General features: G+C 40.8%; 1 protein-coding gene across 2 annotated transcripts in view; it reads right to left on the minus strand.

Moving 5' to 3' along the window:
* The window catches only part of PDE3A (phosphodiesterase 3A), a 1,268,538-nt gene that overhangs the window by 334,634 nt on the left and 907,737 nt on the right, over positions 1-26,167 (minus strand). For both annotated transcript variants that reach the window (XM_086920567.1, XM_086920572.1), the window contains one exon: positions 15,249-15,509. In XM_086920567.1, the coding sequence (XP_086776693.1) occupies positions 15,249-15,509 (261 nt within the window). The remainder of the gene's footprint in view (positions 1-15,248; positions 15,510-26,167) is intronic.

Consider the following 26,167-nt stretch of genomic DNA (forward strand, 5'->3'; position numbering starts at 1 on the left):
GCTGGTTCCGACCCGCACAAAATCAGAGATGCATCGAACAGGCGACTAAGAGAGGTACTTGATCCTTACGGCTGCAGCAATGCATCAGTGTCAATGAAGATACATTGGTTCCAAGCAGTGCAACGTCCTTAATGCATAGATTCTTGCTGGAGCAGCACTTTATACCCACTTCCAAGGGCCGAGGCCTGGGTTGGAACCACTTGGCAGACTACGACTAACAGCAAGCAAAGTCCAGGCGTTGCAGCAGGGTGACTTGAAGTCTTTGATGTCCCTAAGACTACAGTAGGAGGCAAGCCAGCATGCCCTTGAAGTCACTCTAGATTCAAGTTAGATGGGTCTAGTCCTTCTCAGTCAGAGATAAGAGTAGCAGGCAAAGCAGAAAATCAGTGCTTCCAGAGCAGCCGTCCAGCAGAGGAGCAGTTCTTATAGCTTCACAGCAATCCTTCCTCCTGTCCGAGTTCTTCACGTGTCCAGTAGTCTACTGAATTGGTAGGGTCAGAAGTCCAGTTCTTATACCATGCCACTGAAGTGGGGGTGACTTCAAAGAAGGGTCGTTGATGTGCACAGAGGCCTTTTCTTCTAGCCTTGGCTCCAGCCTCACTACAGGAGGGTAGGCAGCCCTTTGAGTAGGGACAGGACACAACCTATTCAGGTGAAAGTGTTAGCTTCTCCTTCTTATCCTTCCCAGGATGACCCATCAGGATGTGGATGGTCTATCAATCACACCTAAGCTCCCTTTGTGTATGGTTGTCTAGAGGGAATGCACAAAGTCCAGCTGTCACCCACCCCATACGTGTATTGGGGACAAGCTGCAGGCACACTGGGCTAACAGCAGAAAAATGTAATCTTTAGAAATGTGCCATTTAAAAAAAGTAATGATACATTTAACTTTACCAGTAGAGGGGATTTATCATTACCATTCCAGTGATATGAAATATGACAGTTCTACTCCTTCTCAATCAGGAATAAAAGCTTATAAACTGTAATAAGGAATTCCCAATGTTAATATATGAGAGGGGTAGGCCTCATAGTAGTGTAAAGCGAAGTTGTGTTTTTACACAACCAGGACACGCAAAACTTACAAGTACATGTCCTACATTTTGATAACATACGACCATGCCCTATGGGCTACCGAGTGCCTACCTTAGGGGTGGCATATATAATTAAAAATGAGTTTAAGGCTTGGCAAGAAGTTTTAAATGCCAAGTTGACATGGCAGAAGAAACGGCACACACAAGCTATGCACTGGCAGGTCTGTACAATGTTTGAGCGTTCCTTGAGTGGGTGCCACAACCAGTGATGCAGTCCCACTAGAATAATTTTATTTAAAGGCCCATGGCACCAGTAGTGCACTATACTAGGGATTTATAAGTAAATTCAATGTAGCAATTGTGAATACATCAATCAAATCATGTTTAGTGGTGAGAGCCAATGCTTTACCACTGGTTAGCAGTGGTAAAGTGCTCAGCGTCCTAAAACCAACATAAATGAGGTCAGAAAAGGAGGAGGAAGGCAAAACAATGGGGGCGACCCGTCAGAGAGGGCCATGGTAATGTGTTTTTTTTAAGTCCACAGTACAAACCAGGGTTTGAATGCGCTCACAGTTAAATTAAATCCAAAAGCTATTTCACTGCGCAGGCTGTGATTGACTTTCTCTAAACAGGTCTGGGTGGAATTAAAATCTATGGGCCGGATGTAGGAGCCCTAATACCGGTCGGAAACGGCCGATTTCGTCCGTTTCCGACCGGTATTAGGGTTTTCAGATGTAGGGGGCTGAAAAATACAGAATCGGTATATTTACCGATTCGGTAATTCCGAATCGGTAAATATACCGATTCTGTAATTACAAATGTAGGTGGCACAGTTTACAGTGCCACAGGCCCTTAAGAGTCGGTATTTTACCAACAATCCTATTGTGTGGTAAAATACCGAATTCAGGTGTGCATGCACATTTGTGCATGCACACCTGTGCAATGTGACACACAGACATGCCCTTAGGGCATGTATGTGTGCCACATTGCACACAAGCCTGTACTTGGGGTGCTAGAGGGTGTCAAAGTGACACCCCCTGCACCCTTGCAGGATTCGGTATTTACCGATTCTGTAAATACAGAATCAGTATTTCCCATTGATTCCTATGGGCTTCTAAGCCCATAGGAATCAATGGGAAATACAGATTCTGTATTTACAGAATCGGTAAATACCGAATTTTACAGATTCGGTAATTCAGATTTTAAAATTACCTACATCTGCCCCCTTCCCATTTACAGACTCTTAAATACCGAATCGGTAAAATTCGGTATTTAAGAGTCTGTAAATGGGAATTACCTACATCTAGCCCTTAATTTTCTATCTCTGTTTGACTAAATGCTAGAAATGCTTCAAATTATTTATTACTTAATTGTCAAAGTTAGTTGTATAGGCAAAATCAGATATTTTATAACTTCATTGGGAAAGTGACTTAGTAATAATTTATTTTGTGCTGCCTGAGCAAAATGAGTTTTGTCACTCATCCCCTCCAGAGCTGTAATACGCTTCTGTGGCTGTGAGAATAAACACCTGTGGTTAAGACGACAAAAGCTCACCTCTGAATGGAAGAAGAGCAGGCTGGCATTAACTGCTGTCCGGTTAGCGGGAATTAGCTATCTGGGAGTAGACATGAATTGTTGGCAGAACAAATGGCAGTTAAACCCTTACTCTCTTGGATTTGGAGATGAGAGAGGGCTTCTCCTATGCCTGTACAGCCATCCAGACTCCACTCACAGAAGGAAGAAAAACAATTTTGACCCCGTCAGAAGGAAGAGTTCATCTAAATAGGAAAGTGGTACAAATTGAGGCAAAAGGAGGTGGGGGACAGGAAGAAAATAGTTAGGATTGAGTGAAAAAATATCTTCAGGCACTGGCCCTGCAACTGCCCAGCTGTACTGCTGCAACTGGATCTGCCTGAGCCCTGCTGACCTCTGCTGGAGTAAGTTCCTGATCCTTTAGAGGTTAGCCCACAGGTCCTGGACACTTCGCTGGCATTAGGTATGCTCCTCCTGTGAAATCTTGAAGTTTTTAACTTTGAGCACCGGACTTTGAGAATGTACCTTTTTCAACAGCATTAAATGTCAGCCTGAACTTGCGATTTTGTTCTGGTTTAGCATGACCAGATACCCATCATTAGTGTTTTCTGCTTCTTGTTGCTTTCTTTACTTAAACCTTTACAATTGCATAATTCTGGTTCTTCTGATTAGATTTTTGTCATTGTGTTCTCAAATTGTTTATTCAACTTTTCTTTATTTTTCTTGCTTGGTGTCCTGTGTTTTCACTTAATTACTATTTCTGTGCTGCATAAAATGCATTGCAATTAAGTTAAGACTGACTGCTTTTGTGCTATGCTACCAGAGGGTAAAGCACAGGTTCATTTAGTGACTTTTGTGGTTCACCTTAACAGGCATTGTGGTTGTTGCTTGAGAAGGGCCTTCACTTCCTCATGAAAAACTCAAATTCTCACCTGAAGAAGTCTCCTGACTCTCAACTCCTCTGGCAAGAACGTGGCTCACTTAAGTGCTTCTGCTAGCAGGCTGGCACTGAAGCTGGTATCTGAGGGTCAATTATTACCCTTCGGTTTTCTTGCTTTATGGACAGGCAAAAGATCTCCTGATTCCAGGAAGGGGCTGCAGACCACAGAGCCCGGGACCATCCTGGAGACTCGCCTGGAGAGAAACCTGGCATTTAGAAGCCTGCCTTGAGGAGCTAGTGGCTACATGATTAGGTAGGAGGAAGGCTTTCAGCATTTTTCTTTTTTTTTAAATGATACTTTGTCATTTTTCCACCTCTCGATGACCAGGAGAAAGTGGTAAGGAGTGTCTCAGACGGTTGCATCCAAGATGGCCAAGAAAACCAGGTTCGTACCAATGAGACCTTTTAGCTATGCTAAAAACTGCTTCAGAGGGACCTCGTGGCAAATGTATTTAGACTTGTGAAGCACTGCCCAGCTACAGCTTGTCTGTCTACGGGATTCTGACTTGCAAAAAAAGTAACTAAATTCAAACATCATGCCAGGGCGTGGCAGCAAATCTATTTGATCACCAAAGCGGCAGGCAGCAATAAAAATATAGGTCAGCTCTGCTCTAAGCATTTTTGTATCAAAACCAGTGGCTTCAGCAGGAGTTTGGCTTCAACATATACCTCTTCCAGGGATCCTTGCTGGCCTCAGCATCTCAGCATTGATGTTTGCCCCAGGACTAACTTCAACCTCACCTGAATGACCTGCATGGTGTGTTCAACCTCTGCTCCATCATGGTTAGCCTGGATATTCTCTGAGGTATTTAAAAACATTGAGAAATTAAAACAAATCAAATTTCTGAATCCCCTTAGCCTGTTTTTATGTTCTTGATGTCTTTCCATCGCATAAGGCGTTCCTCCAATATTCTAAATTGGTTTAGGAATTGTATTGTTCTTTACTTCAAAGTTGGTGGTAGAACTTGAAGTTAACGGACACCTCAGTGGATTCACCAGAGTGGATTTATTGAGTTTATAGTAGATACCCCCTTCCAAAAGAATAACCCCATTTCTGACACAAACCAACACCTACAAATACTAAAATGCTGAGCTACAGAACCTTAACTCTCAGCCCATGAACTGCTCATGATCATAGACATGATATTACCTGACAGACTGAAATAATGACGATATCTCTGAAAAACAACTTGCTCTATTTATCATCTATTTAAAGTGAAAACAGAGCCATGTTTCTTTATTTCCTTGGTGAGAAGTTGTGTTCAAAGAGGTATATCAGCATTCCATCTACAATTAAGGTGCATTGAGTGCAATTAAAACAACATTTTTAAAGAGCTTTAATTCGTTTTCCAAAAGCAAAACAGAACAACAGTTTCTTTGAAGCAGCAAAAATATGGAGTACATTTATCGTGAACAAAATTACACTTTTGTAGCCACACTGACAGAACACCAATTCACAACCATCCCACCAGCCCCTCCTTTCAAACTCCACCTCCCACTCCCTGCTAATAAATGTAACTTCCTCTTACGTTAGGGCAGCATCCATGCCAACCTCTCCCTGTGGGCATCGACAGCTGGGTCCCAAGCACCTCAAACTCAAAAGCCTGACACCATTCTTTTGAAGCACCCTTCTTACAAATTTCAGTGGAACAGAAAATAGCAATATTGCCATTCCCTTCTCACTCTGCAAATGTGGAGATATGTCTAATCCCACCCTTTCATTCATAGTTGTGTTGTTTGAAAGGATATATTTCTTTTCAGTAACAAACACATTTATTTTACATACCTTGGCAAGAGCCCCTTGAACCTGTGCATTGACTAAGTAAAGCAGCCCTCTAATTTACCGATATCTACTATTGGGGGTATTCTGGTTGTGTTGCACATTCACTAGACCATTGATCACTCCAACACCCTCTCGAACAGTGAGATCCATGACTAGAATTGTCTAAGAATAATTCATTTATCTCATACAAAGAATTGTGAGGTGCATTGCTCTGTAATCGTGTTGTTTCTACTGCTCCATTAAACATTGTTGGTCTTGTTTGCGTGATGTTGTGTAATTTATTTGACCCATGTCACACTGAGGCGACATGACAATTCACTATTTGATGTTTGTATTTGCTACTCTAAATGTGACTTGCAATGGCTTTCGCTCTATCTGTCAACACTTGGGAAGGCAGTTCTCCATTAAGAGAGGCACGCATCCATCTTAGACAACATGTGGTGCGTTGTTAGATTTGTTCTCCACTCCACCCGTCAGTTTTGTTTTCACTGCGACGGCATGTTTTTTTAAAGTACACCTTTTTTACATGCTACTGCCTCAGTTGCATTCAGCGATTAGCCATATTGCAGAAAGATCAGCTGTTTCTGCCACTGTCTGACAGCAATATTACACACCACGACCTAGTGAGGTTCTCAAAATAAGTACCAACGGTCCCCCTGCTGTAGTGTACCTTTTTTAATAGACTGATGGTCAGTTTTCTGGTTCAATATAGGTCAGGATATATGTTTTTGTGTTTAGTGCCCAGTCAGCCTCCCAACTAGCAGGGGAAGCAAAACATCTATAGTAATTTCATAATTATCAATAAAGATAACACCAACAAAGATGAAAATTTCAATTAATAGCACATCACACATTTCAAGAAATTTCTCTAATATGAAAAAGAGTTTATCTATTGAACTACATAAAAGCACATTTACAGCAGACACCAGCTTGGTACCACTAACGTGTCTGTATTTTTAAGTTACAGAGTGGTATTATTCATCTAGTCTACTTTTAGCGCACACACTGATGGTTGTTTTGACCGATCCTTTTTTAAGACTTCTTCTTAGTAATACCTTTTGTAAAAAATCGAGCCGTTAGTTGAGCAAGATGTGAAGCCTGCACAAGTAATAGATCCACATTTGTCTCCTAACTGGGAAACCAACGATCATTACTAGTAAGTAAGCTTTATTTCGATATATAAAAACATATCATAAAAGCAAAACATCACAGTATAAAACAATAGTCAACAAACAAATTGCAATTCATTATACCTTAAAAGAGATCTGTCCAATGGACAAAAAGACATGTTAAAAAAAGGGGGAGACGTTATTGGATCATCAGTTTTTTAGTGGTTCTTATACGCCAAGCCCATCCTAGGAATTTTGCCAAACAAATGGAGAAAAAAGGTCTTGTGTCTGAGAGCAGTATTCTTAGAGCTTCCAGATGTGAACGAGTTCCTAGGCTCCTAAAAAGAGGCTTCAACCACCTCCGTCTGGGAGCTAAATAGGCTTGACACTCAAATAAAAAGTGTGCAACGGATTCTGTTTTCAGCTCACAAAATGGGCAGACGGGAACAGTTTGCAGGGGTGGTTTCCAGGTGGAAGTGAACTGGCATAAAGGTAGAACCCCAACCCTGAATTTAATATATAAAGCCCTATCATAGGAGCTGTGTATCAGGTCCATATAAGCTTCTCTAGAGGGGTTACATTTAACCCTCGGAAAGTTGGCAACAGTTTTTGGATGGTTTGATTTACCCAGTCTCTCGCTATGGACCCAAGACCAATAGGCCTTCTTCAATTCCTGTTTGGGAGGTGCGGTTTTGTTTTCCCACGCAGATCCTAAACCAAGCACGATGAGTACCTTCTTAACCTCTCTAAGCCAGGCGATCTTGTGCCAGCCAGGAAGGGACAATACGTCTTTTAGGGCATCTGCATAGCTGTGGAGTTCAGGAACGTTCCAAATTCTGGACCACAGTAATAAGGGGCGTAATTTAGCTTGGTCGCAGATAGGGCGGGTACCTGCGTCGAGCAAGAGTGGGATTGTGAGCAAGATGTGAAGCCTGCACAAGTAATAGATCCACATTTGTCTCCTAACTGGGAAACCAACGATCAGATTGTAGCACTTGACTCTCATGTTCGCTAAGCACAGCAGCCTAAGGCCTACTCAGGGGAGGTGGTGAGGGCTAGTAATCTCCGTTCGTTGGCACACACGACCAACATTCAATAAATGTTTGTGCAGGCAATAATTGTCCTTTGAAAAAGGAACAGTACAGTTATTACAGACACATTATAACTACTTGCCCCCTTACTAGCAAATGTACTGAATGCTTACACTAAACTAGGTTTCCCCCATACATGGAATGAAGCAATAGTCATCCCAATATTTAAAAAAGGGGACAGACAAGACCCAAAATGTTACCGCCCCATCTCCCTGTTAGACAACCTAATGAAAGTAGCAGGCAGGGTGTTGCTAACCAAATTACAAACCTGGTCCAAGAGCAATGGGATACTTTCAAAATTCCAATATGGTTTTAAGTCGGGTTTGGGAACCATAGAGCAGGGTTTAAACCTGTCCCTCATAATGAATAAATACATTGGTTCAAAAAAAGGGAACCTGTTCCTAACATTCGTTGACTTAACCTCGGCGTTCGATTGTTTGGATCATGGAATACTGTGGAAAACCCTGACCAAAATGGGGATAGATAAAAACATCTTAAGTTTTATCCAGGAGTTGTATAGAGACGCAGGCGCCACGGTGAGATTTGGCAAAAATGGCGAGCAAACTAGAAAATTTCCAATAGCAAAAGGTGTTCGCCAAGGCTGCATACTTGCGCCATTTTTATTCAACCTGTACATCAACGAGGTAGCAGCTTTCTTGAATGATCTGGAGGTGGACTATCCCAAGATAAATGGTCTCGCAGTCCCACTATTGTTATACGCCGATGATGCGGTGATCATGGCCCGCACTCAGCGGGGACTCCAAAAGGCACTAATGGGCTTTGCAACCTTCATGAGCTCTAGAGGCCTAAAAATAAACGTGGGGAAAACTTTCACGATGTCATGTACCACCAGAAAAAAAGCTCCTGACTGCAAAACCTTTGTTAACGATTCAAAGATAGCAATGTCTAAAACCTTTTCTTATTTGGGTATTATTTTTAATAATAGGGGGACATGGTCTACAGCGATTACCTCCCGGAACTTGGCCTTTGCCTGCTCAATAGGGGCGGTCAAGCAATTTGCTAAAAAACTCGGCGGGAAACCGGTAGACACACTACTTAAGATTTATGCAGCAAAATGTGTGTCTACAGCTGTCTATGGGGCGGGGATCTGGGGACTTGCAGATAGCTCTGAAATCCAAAGGGTGGAGAATGCTTTCCTGAGGTATCTTTTAGGAGTCCCGCGTTCCACATCTACTACTATATGCCACAATGAACTTGACAGATCCCATATTAGTGATCTGATAAAGATAGCGCCAGTCATGTTGTGGCACAAGATTTGGACATGCGAGGACACGACCTTTAATAGGGAAGTAATTCATGATTGCCTGCAGCAAGCTAACGGCGCCAAACAGCCATGGCTGGCCTATGTTAAAAAATTTCTGAATTCTATCGGCCAACCAGAATTCTTTTCAAACCCAACCTCATGTGCCCAAATGTCAAAAAAAGTATTAAAAGAGACATGCCTTGGTCTACTGGAGGAGAGGAGATATTATCTAGATGGGAATAAGTCTACCATCATAGCCCATCGCCAGATCCTCCATGATCATGGCCTTCATCCTTATTTGGCGCCAAATTTTTCATGTTATCATAGAATGCTTTTAGCACGATTGAGGACGGATTCTTTTTTCAGTCTAATAACGTTCCCTGTCCCAAATGATTGGTCTGGGAAACTGATGAAATGTCCGTGTGACGGAGTAGCCACCCAGTCTAATATACATTGTATCCTTTTCTGCAAGTATTATCAGTGGGGGAGGAAAAAACACCTGTTGCCACTATTAAAGCTGTGGGGTTTGAGAAGTTGTAAAACTGCCCTCCATAGATTGTATTTGCTCCAAGATGAGCTCACTATTGTAGTGGTGATAACATTTTTGTCGTTCATTATAAAATGTAGAGGAACCATGAGAAGTGATTAGAAGGCTGAGGGTTTGTTGGAGTATTATTCTGTGCCTAATAACACCACATAATACATAAATATGCTATATTTATCTCAACCGTTTTAATAATCCAATGAATTCACTTTTGTACCAAATGTTTTTATGAAATGATTTTATGGCTTTCAAGACTAGATTAATTGATTGACAAGTGTAACGAAGAGGAATTTGTTGCAGTGATTTCCTTTTTTAATACCTAAGTGTCAAATGTTGTGTTTTTGATTGTATTCTGTAGTGTTTGCTTATATGGTGTTTGCCAAATACCGAATAAAGCTATCTTTGAATTTGAATTTGAATTTGAACTACTAAATACTATGCATTCGTTTACAAATATATCAGGCAGATGGAAATACTTTGGGGGACAATCTGATATCCCATTTGATTCCTAATGGGTCATGACCCCCAAATCACAATATTACCACCTATAACAAGGGCTCATCACAATCAAATATATGCCAAACTATCGGCTTTGTCAAAGAGTCATTACAACAATATATAAGGCAAACTAGTAGGGTTTTCAAGAGGCCAACACATAATATAATGCAAGTCTTTTGGCTTTGTCAAGGAGTTAACACATAAGGACAATGATGACATTAAAACCACCATCACTGGAATCAGTAATAATGTTTAAAACTATGCATTAATGTTTATAAAAGCATTGCAATGTTATCCGAACGTAATTGTCTGCAAGATACATTAAATAAAGCGTTGAAAATCAATACATCATGTATCTGAGTCTTTCTTTGAACACTTCAGGCCACACAAAATGAAGCCATAGACCCAGTCACAAAAAGTCCCCACATTTCTCAGTGTAGATAAAAAGCTCCAGTTCTGGAGGGCTTTCAAAAGCATGGGTCATTCATTCAATGACCCAGGTGACTTATGGGTAGCTTCTAGCTGACTTCCAAGTGGAGGCTGCCACAGTCAATGCAACCCCCCAAAACACATGGAAATTATGCTGGAGGTGGCAGAGCCCCTCCTTGGGGCACCACAAGGACTAAAGGATATTCAAATGAGTCTCTTGCAGGGTAATTGGGGGGCTCCCTCCCTCAGAACTGTGAATATCTAAACAGCAGCTCTCTGGCTGTGCTGAAGCTCTGGTAGCCTCACATCGCTTATCTTTCCTGTTTTCACTCAGTTTTTTTTATGGGTGTCCTGATCCTACATGGGGCACCCCCTGCCTCTTCTCTCATTAGGACAGCATGGGGGCAAATTCTCATGCTGGCTGGCCAATCCTGCATGCAGACCCAGTCTTCGGAGGCCACAAAGAGCTGAAAGCACTCCAGTGCTCTAGCCCAACACCTTCTCTCTCCTCGCTCTCGCCTTAGAGGGGGTGGGGGCCTTTGCTTGTTATTTTGGGCAACAGGAATGGGGTTCTGGGGCCTGTCATGAATGTGTCAGCCCCCGGGAAGAAGGGGGTCTAAGGGGCACCAAGGGAGTAAAGGAAGGGGGCCCTAGCCGCACCTAATTCTGAATAGAAAATCAAATCGAAGTTTGCACGATCTCAGAGGTATTCTCCCTCCCAAGAGAAAATCATGAACGTGCAGTAGAGCCCCCACATGCTGTGTCATTTGCATTAGTGTAAAAGTATTTTAACTGTTATATCTCAGCTCCCTTTGGGCCAATTATAGTGTACTTGGGCTTGTGTTACTCATGGGGGTAAGCTCTAGCCAACAGAAACATTTTAAGCTGGCCTTCCGGCATCTAAAGGGGTGCATATTGTGGTTAGCTGGTTCTACTGGCTCCATGAGCAAGCTTTTTCCTTTCCTGACTCCTTGTTTTCTCCAACTTGTCCTCATGGTGTATAAAGGGACCAGCCCACTGGCATTAGAGAGACCCATCTAGTCCTGGGGTCAGCTCCAGACACAGTACTTAATCCAGAAGGCCATCAGGTGACTTGTCCTTCCAGCTGCCCATGATGTTGCTGTTGTCAACAACCAGGTCTAGGGTCATGCTCTCTTTTCAGGGTTTGGGGGTGCCACTTTTATGCCCAGTGCCAGCCTATGAGTGGGTGACACTCCTTTGTCTAACCCTAAAACTGATTCTGGCCAGTTCTTCCCTTTCCCCTGGGTTTTGTTCCAGCCTGGCTAGTGAAACAAGGCCAGGAACAGGCCTCATGTCAAGTTCCTTTGTGTAGGGCAGATCCCTTTGAAGTGTAAGCAAGCCAGGGCAACTTTTTATAAGTGCTGTTTCCAAAATAATAAGTTAAAATCCAACTTTACCTTTCAAAGAAGATTTTAAATTACAATTAAAATCACTGGAAGAAGTATTTTTCTATCTGCTACTAATCAGAATTTAGCATTTGATTAATGTTACAATGTGCCCAGTAATTCCATATGACAGCGGCCAGCCTTGCTACAGAGAAATATTTTTGAGGATACTTCACGGAAAGTACATTTTCAGCTTTAATTTCTTCATGTCTTACTTTTAAATATCATGCACGTTGCATTATTGGGCAGTATGGTGTACAAATGGGTTACTTATTAATATTTAAACGTAAGGCTTAGCTTTGACAAAACAGTTTCTTTGAATGGTCACATTTGCACTTTAAAACTGCCTGAAGCAGGTTTACCTGTGTCCAGCTACCAGGATGCATACGACTTTGGTCTCTCACACATGAGCGCACATTCATGTGCACATGTGTTCATGTGTAGCCAGCTCAGGGCCCCTTACCCAAGCTGATGTTTGTGTTGCCCACTGTTTCACTCCAGACAAGAGATGCCGTCATGCAATTTAGGCTTGGTCCTGCTCGAGTAGGAAAGGTAAATTTCAAACTGCCACACCTGCTCCCCTCTGAAACAGAAACAAGCAACTCAAGAATGTTCTCTACCTATTTGGACCTCATTAGTGAGGTGCAGTTTGATTCCCATGGCACAGCGACCGCACCTCAGCATACCCATTTAGGTGGTTGCACTGAGGAAAATTAAAAGGTAGAGCGCTTTGTTATTTGTCTTATTAAGCTGTAGGGTCCTGGGCCCAGAGACAGGTCATTCCATTTGGTGAGTGAAATACATAATCCTTTAGAAGCTTAGAATATTTTTTTTAAAGAATTCTATGTAAACATTTCATTATTTCTCTCTAGGGATATTTAAGAATCTAGTACAGGGTTTGCCCTGAAGATGAATTCTAGATTTTTTATTTTGTTGGCTGGGTGGATAATGAAACGGTAAATTAGTGTTGTGATTAAAGACTGCTAACAGGTAATATGTGTACTGTGACAATTAGTATCTTCCTTTGATATTGCTCCTCCATATATGTGGGTTGAACATTACCGTTTTATATTAAGATGGTAATAAATAGGAATTTTGTTTTTCCAAAATGGAGTGTTGTGCTTGCTACTTAATACAAAACAAGTTAAATGACGACTGTGTAATAATATAATAGTTTATTTTTATTGAACTTTTTTGTGTAATTTCTCTACCGATACTAGTGCCAATCTCTTGCATAGAGCAAACATTCATCTGATCAGACCCAAGTCTGCTATCTATCAGGAAGCTAAAATTAGAGTTTTATAAGTCTCCTGTATTATAGAATAGCGATCTAATGTTGCATATACATTGCAGAGAATCGCTCTTTCGATACTATCAGTGGATGTGATTTTTGCATGTTACACTATTCATGTTTTCAATGAGTGTTTTCTGTCATTTGGCACCTCTAGGAATTTTGTAAAATGTTGTATTTATAAATATGTGAGTGTAGAAATATGAAATTCAGGCACTTGATTGTATAGCACAATTGCCTTAAGCAGAGTGCTTCTCATACATTTTACAGCCTTACAAGGGATGTTAGCAATAATCACTTATTTAAAACAAACCAAATAGCAATTTTGCATCACAAATTTCAATGCCATTTCCGAGAAATCCAGCATATAAATTTACTAAAAAGCAGCCTAAATAGCATATAACAGCATTTCAGTTTAGTCTTGATAGGTAAAGGTTCTTAAAAACACCACAACAGGCTACGATGTACTTGGGAAACTATGTGTTTAACTACTGCATTGGCAGGAAAGAGTGGAAATCTAAACGTTCATGCAATGGGACTGTATTATCTGGAATGAGATATTTTTAAAAGAAAGGAAACATCCAAATGTATATAAATCACCCTTACATCTCATTCTATCAATCAGGTTATACTTATAAAGCACGGCTTGTCACTTGAGAGGGTATCCAGCTGCCTGCTGCAGCTAACAGGCGAAGAGTCAGGTCCTGAGCTCTTCCCTGAAGTAGGTCAGCGAGGGTACGGAGGTGGAGGAGGATGGCATTCCAGGGTTTGTCAGCAAGATTGGATAAGGAGCCTCCTGGTGTAGAGCGGCAGCAGCATATGGAGGTAGCTGTGCGAGGGCGAAGTGTGCAGAGCGGAGTTTCATGGGAGGCTGATGGAAATGCAGGCGTTGGTTCATGTAGGTGGGAACTTGGTCGTGGAAGTTCTTTGGAGGCGTGGGCAGAAGCTTGAACTGGTATCTCTTCTGGATCGGGAGCCAGTGGATGTCTTTCAGGTGCTGGTTGATATGTGTTCTCTTGGGCAGGTTGAGGAGGAGTCTGGTGCAGTGTTCTGGATCCTCTGGAGACTGCAGGAGTTTGGCGGTGGTGCCCACATAGAGTCCGTTGCTGTAGTCCAGTCAACTGGTGATGAGGACCTGTGTCACAGTCTTCTTCGTACAAATGGTAAGCCACTTGAAAACCTTGTGGGGCATGCAAAGCGATTGTAAGCAGGCTGAGGAGACATCGTTGACCTGACGTTTCATGGAGAGTTCGCTGCAGAGGACCATGCTGACATAGGTTTTGCAATCACTCTGATATTTATTAATGAAACCAAATTGGGACAACTGGTTTAGGTGGTTTACAATTATTCAAACGTTTGACATTTTTCATCAACTATTTATTACAAGTTTTGCTCTAAGCTACCTATTTACCATACCTTCAAATACCTTTTAGTAATACTGAAGTTTAGAACACATTTCATTACATAATGTTGTGTATTGGTTCTTTGAAAGTTAGGCGAAATTCTATTTAAAGCCTATATTAAAATGACTATGATATGAAAAGGGCCTCGGAATCACTTAGAAGTAAATACTTCACAAATTAAAATCTATGACACTGAAACATCAGGCCATCGAGGAAAATAAGTGAAAAATGCTGTTCATTTCTAAATGTATCATGCAGGTAATGTAGGGATTTTTGACCTGTCAGATCAATATAATCATCTTTAAATATCTCAAAGAAGTGGAAAGTTTAGGACATTTTCAAACCTAAAGATGTTCACAGAGCTGTATTACATTCAACAAAACACCCTCATCAGAATCTGAAGGGAATTTCAGAACTTCAAAAGAATTAAGTAGTGTTTGAAAACAGTAACCAATTACATTACAGACATGCTGCTGTTCCTCTATCTGTCTAAATTGGTTGCTGCTGATGGAATTGTTGACTTACTTCTGAAGCAAAAACTCATAAATGTTTTAAGAGGATGTAGGTACACTATAAATGACACGATGGACAGGGACGTGGCCCGAGTAATTACCAGTGGCTGAAATTAATTCAAGCAACCCACCCATCATTTTTTACATACTTCAATGATTGAACAGAAGCACAACATTGTGCTGATTTGACCAATAAATACTTCATGTTTTCACTGAGTATAAGTATAATGAAGCCATCATTCATCTATGAAGTTGGTCTTCTATCATAATACTTTAATCACAATGCAACTAAGTAAATTAATAGATTTTCCTCCGAACAAGCATACACAGCCTTACTTAAAGCATAAGCCTATATTACATAAAGTGTCACATTTTAGATAAATCTGTTATTAGTCAAAAATATGCAAAACCTACCTTGGGGATAGCCAGCTTTTCTCCTTTCTCTGGACACTCTTCGGAGTCGGAACAAGTATAATTTTCATTGCAAGACACCAGGGTATTTAGTCTTGGCTTATGAATTGGTTGGAAGGTCAACTGTGTGCTGAGAAGATTGCTGACTGCTCTCAAGGAGGTGATTATATTCGGAGGAAGTGAAGGATCTGCCAGCATGTCTGTAATGAGCCCATGGGCTTCTCCCATAACAGCAATATCCACAGTTATGCTTGTACCTGAAGACTGAAGAAAATGGCAATGTATGGTAAAATATGATATGTTGTGCTAAGAAGCATAGGTTGACTTTAACACTTTACAATGATACAACAACAAACACAAGGCTTCAGGAAAATTTGAAGATACACCGGTAAAGAAACGGAAATACAATTCAATGTCAGAAAAAACCCTTTGAACAACAATATAGAGTGCTCAATTGCAAAATTATCCATAAACCTTAGTGACACTGCTTGGTTGTTATTGGTTTTGTGGCACATACAAACAGTGTGTATATTATGCTTTAAAAAGCAATGAATGTTAAATAAGTGTTGGGTCTGGTGATTGTAACTACCATCTCAGAGCATAATAAATGGCAACTATGACATTATCTACAAAACAGAGTTATATGATTCATAAATAATCAGCAGTATAGTGACATGACCCTACGACCATAGAAACACTTGTCAACTATAGTAAACACAATTTTATCAATCCATGGTAGACATTTACAAAATATTGGCTAATTTAACTGCATTTCTCATTGACACTTGTCATATTCACACACATGATAAATTATGTGTGTGCATGAAAATAATACAGAATGCCAACTTAAGCATGTTACTCTTTCTGTAAATGTACACCACCGAAGGTATGAACATCATTAAATACTGTCTCCTGCTGCTTTTATCCTGCTTCATGATCTACTAAACATAAGCACATGAAACCATAATTTAAAAGTAGACTTGCAATAGTTTTACAGCATTCAATCCTAATACCAAAACCAGTTGCAATTAAAAGCATTGTAAGTTGGTTGACTTGTGAAAAACAATACACTTGAACAATGACAAATCTAATTCCAGCCATATTAGGCAACATTCTATTTTTGCATCAATCTTAAGCTAATGACATTCATAAAATAAGCAGCAATTTCAATGTAAGGGGCTTGATTTACACTTTGGTGGAACAGATGTTTTCCATTTTCAGTGTCATCCACTATACTATACAGTAGATCACATAGGGAACGTATTACTATTTAGCTTCCACTTTGGGTAACATTATTTTTGTTTGATATTTCCATGGTGTACATTCAGACAAATGTATTGTTCCATGCAATTGGAATACTTCAAGAGTTAAGTTGTTGCATTTGTTAACATGATTTTGTTAGGATTATGATTGTCTTTATAACCTGACCAGCTAATTGTCATTTGTTCACTTACTCTGATTTTGAGTTGCACAATTGTAATTCTGAATTAAATAAGACTGAGTTAGCTTAAAAGATTTACAATAAATATTGAATTATTGAATTATACCTTATTAATCTAGTTTGACTTAATGAGAACATTGGCTGGCCAGAAAGCAAGAGAGAAGCAAAATATATATATATATATATATATATATTCACAGAAAAAACCATAGGTTATACTCCATATATAGTTAGGAATTTGCATTTACAAAACCTTGAAAATTCAATGAAAAAACCATTGGTTTTAGGCCATATATAGTTAGGGATTTGCATTTAGAAAACCTTATTTTACTCGCATAAAACCATTGAAATTCCATATATAGTTATAAGCGCTAACTATATATCGCGCACCCGCAATCCACTGCTGATGATGTCACATATTACATCATTCATGACATGGTTAGTGACATCACTGATGACATCACTGATGACATCTCAAATGACATCACTGATGACATCACTGATTACAACATCCAGTGACTCTATGTTTCTGTAAAGTTAAAATATGTTTTACATATTGAAGAATGAGTGGATGTATAAGTGTCTGGATGAAGGATTTAGTAGGTGCAAGACTGACTGTATGAGTGAGTGATTAAATGTGTCTCACTGAGTGCATGGGTTAGTGACTAAACTGTTTTAATTTGTGCATCATTATATCTGTTGTTCTACAAACTGCTGCATATGTTGATCAGTAGCTATATGAGTAACTGTATGGGTTATTGATTGGTTGTCCAAGTATTTGTATGGGAAACTGAGTGTGTGTGTATGGGTGGCTGGGAGGTGTGTGACTCTGTACATAGATGTGTGAGTAGTTGATTCACTATATGTATAGATTCAAAACTGCATGTGGAAACAGCTGTATGGGCGGTTGACTGTGCATGAGTGTATTACTGAGTGAATGGATATCTCAGTGCTAAATGTCAAATTAAGTACATATGTAAAAGACAGTACATGTGAGAGTTGACATCTATAAATAACTGTGCATAAGAGCTAGTGAATGTGTGAGTGGCTGTATGGATCATTGTGAACATGTATCAGAGATTGTATAAGAGAGTAAAGTAAATATGTGTTAGTATATGTTTGAATAAGTAAGGTGTGTATAACTGTATAGTTGAGAAAATGGAGGTGTGATTGATTTTTGGCATAACTGACTAGGTGTGTGAGTAACTCCATGGATGAGTGACAGTCTGTGAGTGTCTGTTTACACTGATTGTATCTAAGGTTATATTAGAGTCTGAAGAGATTCATGGTATTATCACATGAATGATATCATCAGTGATGTGATCAGTCATGTCAAATGAGATGTTATCAGTGATGTCATCAGTGATGTCATTTGAGATGTCATCAGTGATGTCATCAGTGATGTCACTAACCATGTCATGAATGATGTAATATGTGACATCATCAGCAGTGGATTGCGGGTGCGCGATATATAGTTAGCGCTTATAACTATATATGGAATTTCAATGGTTTTATGCGAGTAAAATAAGGTTTTCTAAATGCAAATCCCTAACTATATATGGCCTAAAACCAATGGTTTTTTCATTGAATTTTCAAGGTTTTGTAAATGCAAATTCCTAACTATATATGGAGTATAACCTATGGTTTTTTCTGTGAATTTCAATGGTTTTTTAATAGCAAACATCAAAAGCTGTCAAATGTCAAGTACGTGATAGGTAAAAACGTTTTCGTGTTTATGCACGCTGATGTGCTTTGAACGCTGCCCCCCCTCCCCACTCCCCTCTTTTCTCTTAGTAGTACTCTCTCTTTGCAGATAGTGAACGGTAGTTAACGCAGACCTTTACCCCTGTTGTAATCCGTCGTACCTGCTTGTCTCTCCATTTGATTGATTATTATCCAAGCATTTACTGTTTTACAATTGGTTCTCTTTGGATCATTCTCTATTTACAAACAAGCACAAAGTCGCAATACTCTGTTTAGTCTTTGCAGATAGTGAAAAATCGTGTAAAAAAATAAAAGTAATCGAGCAAAATCAGTAGGCCACTAATTGGATCTCTTTTTAACCTCGGTAAAATACAAACATTAGGAATAACCCTTCATGAGAAATACGAAAATAGTGAAATGAATTGAGCTCCACACCATGAGGGCTGCAAAACAGCTTGACTCCGCCACCCACACCGCCCAAAATAACGGCAAACCCTATGCAAATATTATAAATATACACAACACACCACCAAAGAAACAGAATAAAACATTTTATTAAATAACTATTTACATAACTATTTTATACTTTTTATTGCCCGATCCGGCTAGCTCAATCGATCGAGCATGAAACTCATGCACTGATAACAAGCGTTGAGAGTTTGTAGAATGATGGCTTCAGATTTTCCACATACGGTGTAGTGGCGCGAACTGGCAGGGGGCGTTTGGATTCTACCCCTTCTCCAAATAAGATTTTCATACGTGAATGTTCGTTCATGCTTTTTGTCCCTGAGTTGCTTCCATGTCACTGCCTTACATAAATGGCATAAGTCTTGGTTATTGAGTGCCATACTTCAGAATTCTAAGCAGTTCTTGTAACACTGTTTAAACCTTATTTGCACCTGCTGCAGCTTCACTATTCAAAGTAAGTGGGGTCCATTTGTGGACCTGACTGCATTGGAAAACAATGTGATACGGTGCCTCCCTAAACCGCTTGACGGAGGCCCCCGAGGGGCGGTGAGATGGCGCGGACTGAGAGGGGGCGCTTGGCTCCTGCCCCCTCCCCAAGTCGTGTTGCCCTGGTGAGGCCTGAGATCGCCCCCGGCATAGGCGGCCGGCTCCCGGGGTCCGGCGGAATTTTTTCCCTTTTGAAGAATCTTTCATTCTGGACCTTGTCCCACAATCCGTTTCACCTGAAGACACGCTGTCGTAGGGCGCCCCTTTACCGTTTTAGTTGCCATTCTGCCCGCTTTTGGTACTCTGTGCCTCTTCCGCCATTCAGCTGTTTACCGCTCGCTCTTGCGACTACAACGTCTCGCTCACCATGTAGTTGAGTTGCTCCCGCTCTTAAGATTTGACCGAACTTTTTGGACTGCTGAAAGCGGTGGAATTCCGACCGCTGGTTGGTGGAGACATTTTGACTATATTCTGCACCTGCATTGTCGCGTAATGCGTCATATGACGCGACGCGTTAGCGCACCCGGAAGTGCTCCGGTGCGCAAGGCGCAGCTTCCCGGAAACGATCCAGAGCGCGCCGCGCAGCGCGTAACGTAAGCATAACAGGTCATGTGACTTGTTAATAAAACTTTTCATTGGTTCATTTTACTTTTCTTTTCCTAATTATGTAAGACTAGGTCATGTGACCTAAAAATAACACTTTTCATTGGATTAAAACATTTTTTTTCCCCAAACGATGAAAGCCCCACCTTGTTTCTGGATGTTTCAGACTGAAGCTGGCGTCACCATGAGAGCACCACCATCTCGTAGCTCCGTCGTGGCCATTCCGCAAGAAATCATGGCAGCCGCTCCCCACCGGAAGCCTGCGGGAGTCGAGGGCCCCCAAGACTTTTGTACAATCTTCAAGGCTGAGGGGACGCTTTCGAGAATGGAACCCAAGCCCTGGCAGACAAGCGTCCGAGTTCCAAGGTGTCCCAGGGCCATTTTACTGGACCAGGCCCAAATCCGAAGAGCCGGCCGCCATTTTAAGAGTCCTGTGGCAGCCGCCTACCGCTGCACCGCAAGAGTGGGAACAACTCAACTACATGGTGAGCGAGACGCTGTAGCCGTAAGAGCGGGCGGTAAACAGCTGAATGGCGGATGAGGCACAGTGTAGCAAAAGCGGGCGGAATGGCGACTGAAACGATAAAGGGACGCCCCACTACAGCAGACAAGCCTCCGCCATGTGCTTCAAAACTGCATATGTATCTCGTGATATCAAGGTTGGGCAACCAGTACAGAACAAGCAGTTACGAGTCCCATTTACACCGGCGCCATTTTGGGCGCGGCCGGGCAGGTCCAGGATCTACTGAAACATAAAAAATGAGGCTGACGTCTCTGAAGCAGTTCACGAACAGCAGGACATAGCAAATAAACATGAACTCTCTAAAGCTGTTAACTCACTGCAGAACAAAACAAGTGAACCTGAAACCTCTGGAATAATTGTCGCTCAAAAGAACAACACACAAAACTCTGTAGAGCCTGAAGAAAAAAAAACAGAAGGGCACTGTAGTTTCAGACACATTTAACACTAATGACGAAACAAAGATATCGTCTGTTTATAAAGCAGTTATCATCTTGACAGAATTGACAAAGAAGTGTACAGACACCAATGCATCAGCATTCTCGGAGATAACATCTTAAGGAACAAAGAAAGACCTGTTCACTCTTGACACCCCAGGTGCTGTGTATATTGCACTATAGTGCTGCATCGAGAAAACGGGCAACCCTATTGATGTGGATTTTTCATTATTGATTATTGTAAAGAAATGGCGCTCCCCCCTTTAGCAGATTAGCTAAATGTTTGCGTAATTTAGGCATAAAAGTTATATTATTGTTGTTGTTGTTGTTATCGTTATAGTTCTGGTTAATTTAAAAAAATGGTTAAATATATTTACAGTTTTTGTTGCGTTCGTTATATTTAAATATTAATAAAGTTTTAAAATGTAACTGTCTTGGAGTACTATATTTTTTTTAAAAATCGGGTGAATGGGGCCTTGAATCGGGTTATTGTCATGTGTGGGCTTTGCAAGTGTACTACTACAAGATCGGACATTTCAAACTCAAATGCACGTTCTTTTTCTTACCTTTCCGAAGAATGGAGCGCAATAGCAGGCAGAGAAAAGGTGATGCACGTGTTGAACACTGCCTGGCCTGCAAATTGCTGCCAGTGCCCCCCGCCCGCTCCTGAAAGAGGACACACACACACCGCCGCCCCGAGTACTTCACAAATCTTTAAAAGACCATGCGCTTGTTCAATGGGAAGTGGATAACATGGCTAAGAGCATTTGCTGACTAATGCATGAATATCGCTGACTTTTCAGCGATATTCATGCATTGCGGCTGTTTTTTATCGCATTTGCGATAAACCTTGCTAATAGCAAGGTTTATGTGCGATAAAATTCGCCGAAGTGCGGCGATAATTATTGTCTCTAAACAAGTTAGAGACAAAAATTACCGCTAGTTGTTGGAAATATGCCCCCGGGTTTTTCCTTGCAGGAATCGGGAAGCGAAAGACTAGCACTGAAATCAGTAGTCTCACACCTGAATCGGGAGGGTTGGCATGTCTGGATACTCTACAGCTGGAGCCATAAACTACATCCGCAGGGCTAGGTGATAGCCTAGGTCCGGCCTGGACAATCGGACACAGAGGAAGAGAAGTGTCAGAGGGTGCGGTAGTGAATAGGGTGAAAGGGAGGTGTCGAGCGGGCACAGGGTGTGATTCTCAGAGAAGAGCAGCGCAGATGGGGGGAAGTATATGGCCCATGCATGAGAGAGAGAGCGGGGTGACCAGTGCGTGGGGGAGATTCTTGCGAGGGTGGGGAGCCATGCTGAGAATCGACGGCGTGCAGAGAGTGGCCCTGGTCAAGGCATCTAAAATGGCTGCTGTGCACGACAAAATTGTGGCATTGGACAAAAACGCAAGATGTCGCAGACAATGTTTATCAATAAGGATTCATTTATAACAAAATATTTACTCGCAGTGACAAAATGGTGTTCAACACTTCCTGATTTCCATCGAATCGAACGTTAACAAACGTCACGCAGCAAAAAAAAAAAAAAAAAAAAGCTCACGCACAGAGCGGTTTTTAGCCATGTTATCCAATGGAAGGTGGATAACATGGCTAAGAGCATTTGCTGGATAATGCATGAATATCGCTGACTTTTCAGCGATATTCATGCATTGTGGCCGATGTGCGGCAATAATTTTTGTCTCTAAACAATTAAAACGAAGCACAAAATGGCGAATTCCCGTTTCGCTACCAGTTTGCGGCCCAGTTCGCGGCCCGTGAAGCGCTTCTACCGTGAAAAATCATTTTTTTTTTATTTTCCCCACGGGACCCTTTAATAACCCCAACAACATTCCTAGGGGGTCAAGAGGGGTATACCTTGCCCCCTTTCAATAAATTCCCCCTTCGTTTTTCACCTCTTCTTCTCTCTCAATCCTACCGAGAGATAAGATGGCGGCCGCTCCGGACTATTTAGAATGTTGACAGACACCGGAGAGCCAATCAGCTTTCTGTTATCCAATGGAAGGTGGATAACATGGCTAAGAGCATTTGCTGGATAATGCATGAATATCGCTGACTTTTCAACGATATTCATGCATTGTGGCCGATGTGCGGCGATAATTTTTGTCTCTATACAATTAAAACGAAGCACAAAATGGCGAATTCCCGTTTCGCTACCAGTTTGCGGCCCAGTTCGCGGCCCGTGAAGCGCTTCTACCGTGAAAAATCAATTTTTTTTTATTTTCCCCACGAGACCCTTTAATAACCCCAACAACATTCCTAGGGGGTCAAGAGGGGTATACCTTGCCCCCTTTCAATAAATTCCCCCTTCGTTTTTCACCTCTTCTTCTCTCTCAATCCTACCGAGAGATAAGATGGCGGCCGCTCCGGACTATTTAGAATGTTGACAGACACCGGAGAGCCAATCAGCTTTCTGTTATCCAATGGAAGGTGGATAACATGGCTAAGAGCATTTGCTGGATAATGCATGAATATCGCTGACTTTTCAACGATATTCATGCATTGTGGCCGATGTGCAGCGATAATTTTTGTCTCTAAACAATTAAAACGAAGCACAAAATGGCGAATTCCCGTTTCGCTACCAGTTTGCGGCCCAGTTCGCGGCCCGGGAAACGCTTCTACCGTGAAAAATAATTTTTTTTTTATTTTCCCCACGGGACCCTTTAATAACCCCAACAACAATCCTAGGGGGTCAAGAGGGGTATACCTTGCACCCTTTCAATAAATTCCCTCTTCGTTTTTCACCTCTTCTCTCTCGATCCTACCGAGAGATAAGATAGCGGCCGCTTCGGACTGTTTAGAATGTTGACAGACACCGGAGAGCCAATCAGCTTTCTGCGCGCAAAGTTCCGTTTCGCGAAAAGTAAGCGGACCGGATAGCTGCCCGGAGCGCTGTTACAGATATATATCTTGTTTTGAACGTTAATTTCTCAAAAACTACTGGAGCACATATATTGAGACCTAGCAAAGGCACATCGGGCTAACAGTCCCTACAATTTTGCCAAGTTTCGTACAAATCCATTCAGCCGTTCGGGCTAAAAGTGAGTCCAACCGCCCTATGGAAAACTCAATGTTAAAAACGCGTTTTGGGACCCCCCTTTTTTCTCAGCCCCCCCTTGACGAACCCCCCCCAAATTTCCAGGAGCTGCTCAGAAACAAAATGTGCCATTTTCCTGAAAATTTCAGCCGATTCCGTCCACAAACGCCAAAGTTATTAGGCATAGAATTTTCAGAAATCCCATAGGGAAAAAATCCTAACTATATATACCTACTGGCGATAGCCAGTAGGTAATATATATATATATATATATATATATATATATATATATATATATATATATATATATATATATATATATATATATATATATATATATATATGTAATATATGTATGTATGTGCATATATATATATACAATTAAATAGAGAAAAGCCTGATTTCCTAAAAGGCAGCAGCTGGGCAGCTGGTTGATGATGCACAGGCTGAGCAGCAAGGAGTATTAATGGTATATTTCCATTCCTTACAGTGTATTGATGGTATATTTCTAGATCTTATAATTTGTTCAAGTTCTAATTGTATATATTTACAGTTTCCTCAAAAGTTACAACCCCAACAAATTAAAGGAAATCTTTTGGTTTCTCAGAAAGCCAGATTTGCTTCTTGCGAGTTTTATATAACCACATCACAAAAGGCCAACCCAGACAGTTAGTTTTAATCTGGGTGATCACCAAAAATGTTCCAATTACATATGTTAGATCTTCATCCAATGTGAGAACTTTCTATTTTTTTTTTCCAATACCTCTTTCAGTAGTAATGCTCCGTATCATCTCTCTCCTCATTTATATGGGCTGCCTACATCACTTTCTCAATTCTAACAACCAGCATTAAAGGTGTAAACTTTATAAAGGTACATTTGCTACTATTATGCATGCATTATACTGGGCAACACTGTAAAAATCTAGCTGACTTGTGTGTGCTTAGTGGCGTAACGACTAAATAAGAGAAAAGCTGTGAAGTCATAAATGCAGGGCTCAGAATTTAAATAACCATAATGCAATGGAAGAATGATGCTTGGCAAACGGAAGTGTGTATGAAGAAATGGTTAACATATCATATAATGGACTCCAAGCTATCAATGAATGCCCAAGTGGATAAGATCAAGCTTCATTACTTTGAAACTGTGCGATGCATCTTCTCCCACCTAGGATTTCCACACAAGGTCCGCACAAACAGCTCTCTTGCGCTGTCTAAATTTGATTACCCCAATGACCTCTACAACGCATCATCTTTATCAACTATGAAAAGGCTACAACAAATTCAGAATTCTGATTCCAGACTACTCCAACATGTAAAGCCACAACCCCACATCTTCACCACCTAAAGGGCCTTACATTGGTTACTAATTACAAGAAGATCCATCTTCAAGCTGATTTATATCATCCACAAAGCAATACATGGGCCAGGACCAATTTTCATCAGGAATAAAATCACCATACAACAAAGGAACCTCTGCTTCAAATTGGCATCTGCCTCTAAATACCACCAAACAAGAAAAAACATGGGTGGTGCAAGCATCAAAATAAGCAAATCATTAACCCCTATCCTAAGATCCACAGATAATTATCTTATTTTCAGAAACCTACTCACGAGGTCATGATCACCACACTCAAAACACAAATGTACAGCATATGCCATTGCATATAAACACGTATAATTTGATTACATGTATGTATTTAGATATGTGACGTTCTTTCTAGAGATGTACATACTAATTATGGTTCAACAATATACAGATATTCTTATAGGACTGCTTAACAAATGTACATATTATCTATGGTCGAAATATAAATATATTATTTTACGCTTAATATGTATATACGTCACAGCATACTTTACATTTATGTTATTTGATTGCAAGCTTGTGGGTCTCTTATTTTTTATTTATCACAATAATTTATATGAGTTATGGGATTACATACTGATAGTTCTCTATCTTATACAGTCATAAAAATTGTTTCTATAAGAACTTCATGATCGACACTATTGAAATATTAGAGAACATATAAAATAAAAATATATAAAAAAAATGTTAAACTTTCCCCCACAAAAATAAAAAATAGATAAGTAAATTAGCTTTATGTACAGCAACAGGTGAAAGTCTGAGTCACTAACTATTTATCCATACATCCACTTATCAGACTTTATATAGTAGAATGTTATATCTCTTTATTGTTTTCGAAATACATGTATG

Source organism: Lissotriton vulgaris, chromosome 1_1, assembly GCF_964263255.1.
Source record: "Lissotriton vulgaris chromosome 1_1, aLisVul1.2, whole genome shotgun sequence".
Classification (NCBI taxonomy): Eukaryota; Metazoa; Chordata; class Amphibia; order Caudata; family Salamandridae; genus Lissotriton; species Lissotriton vulgaris.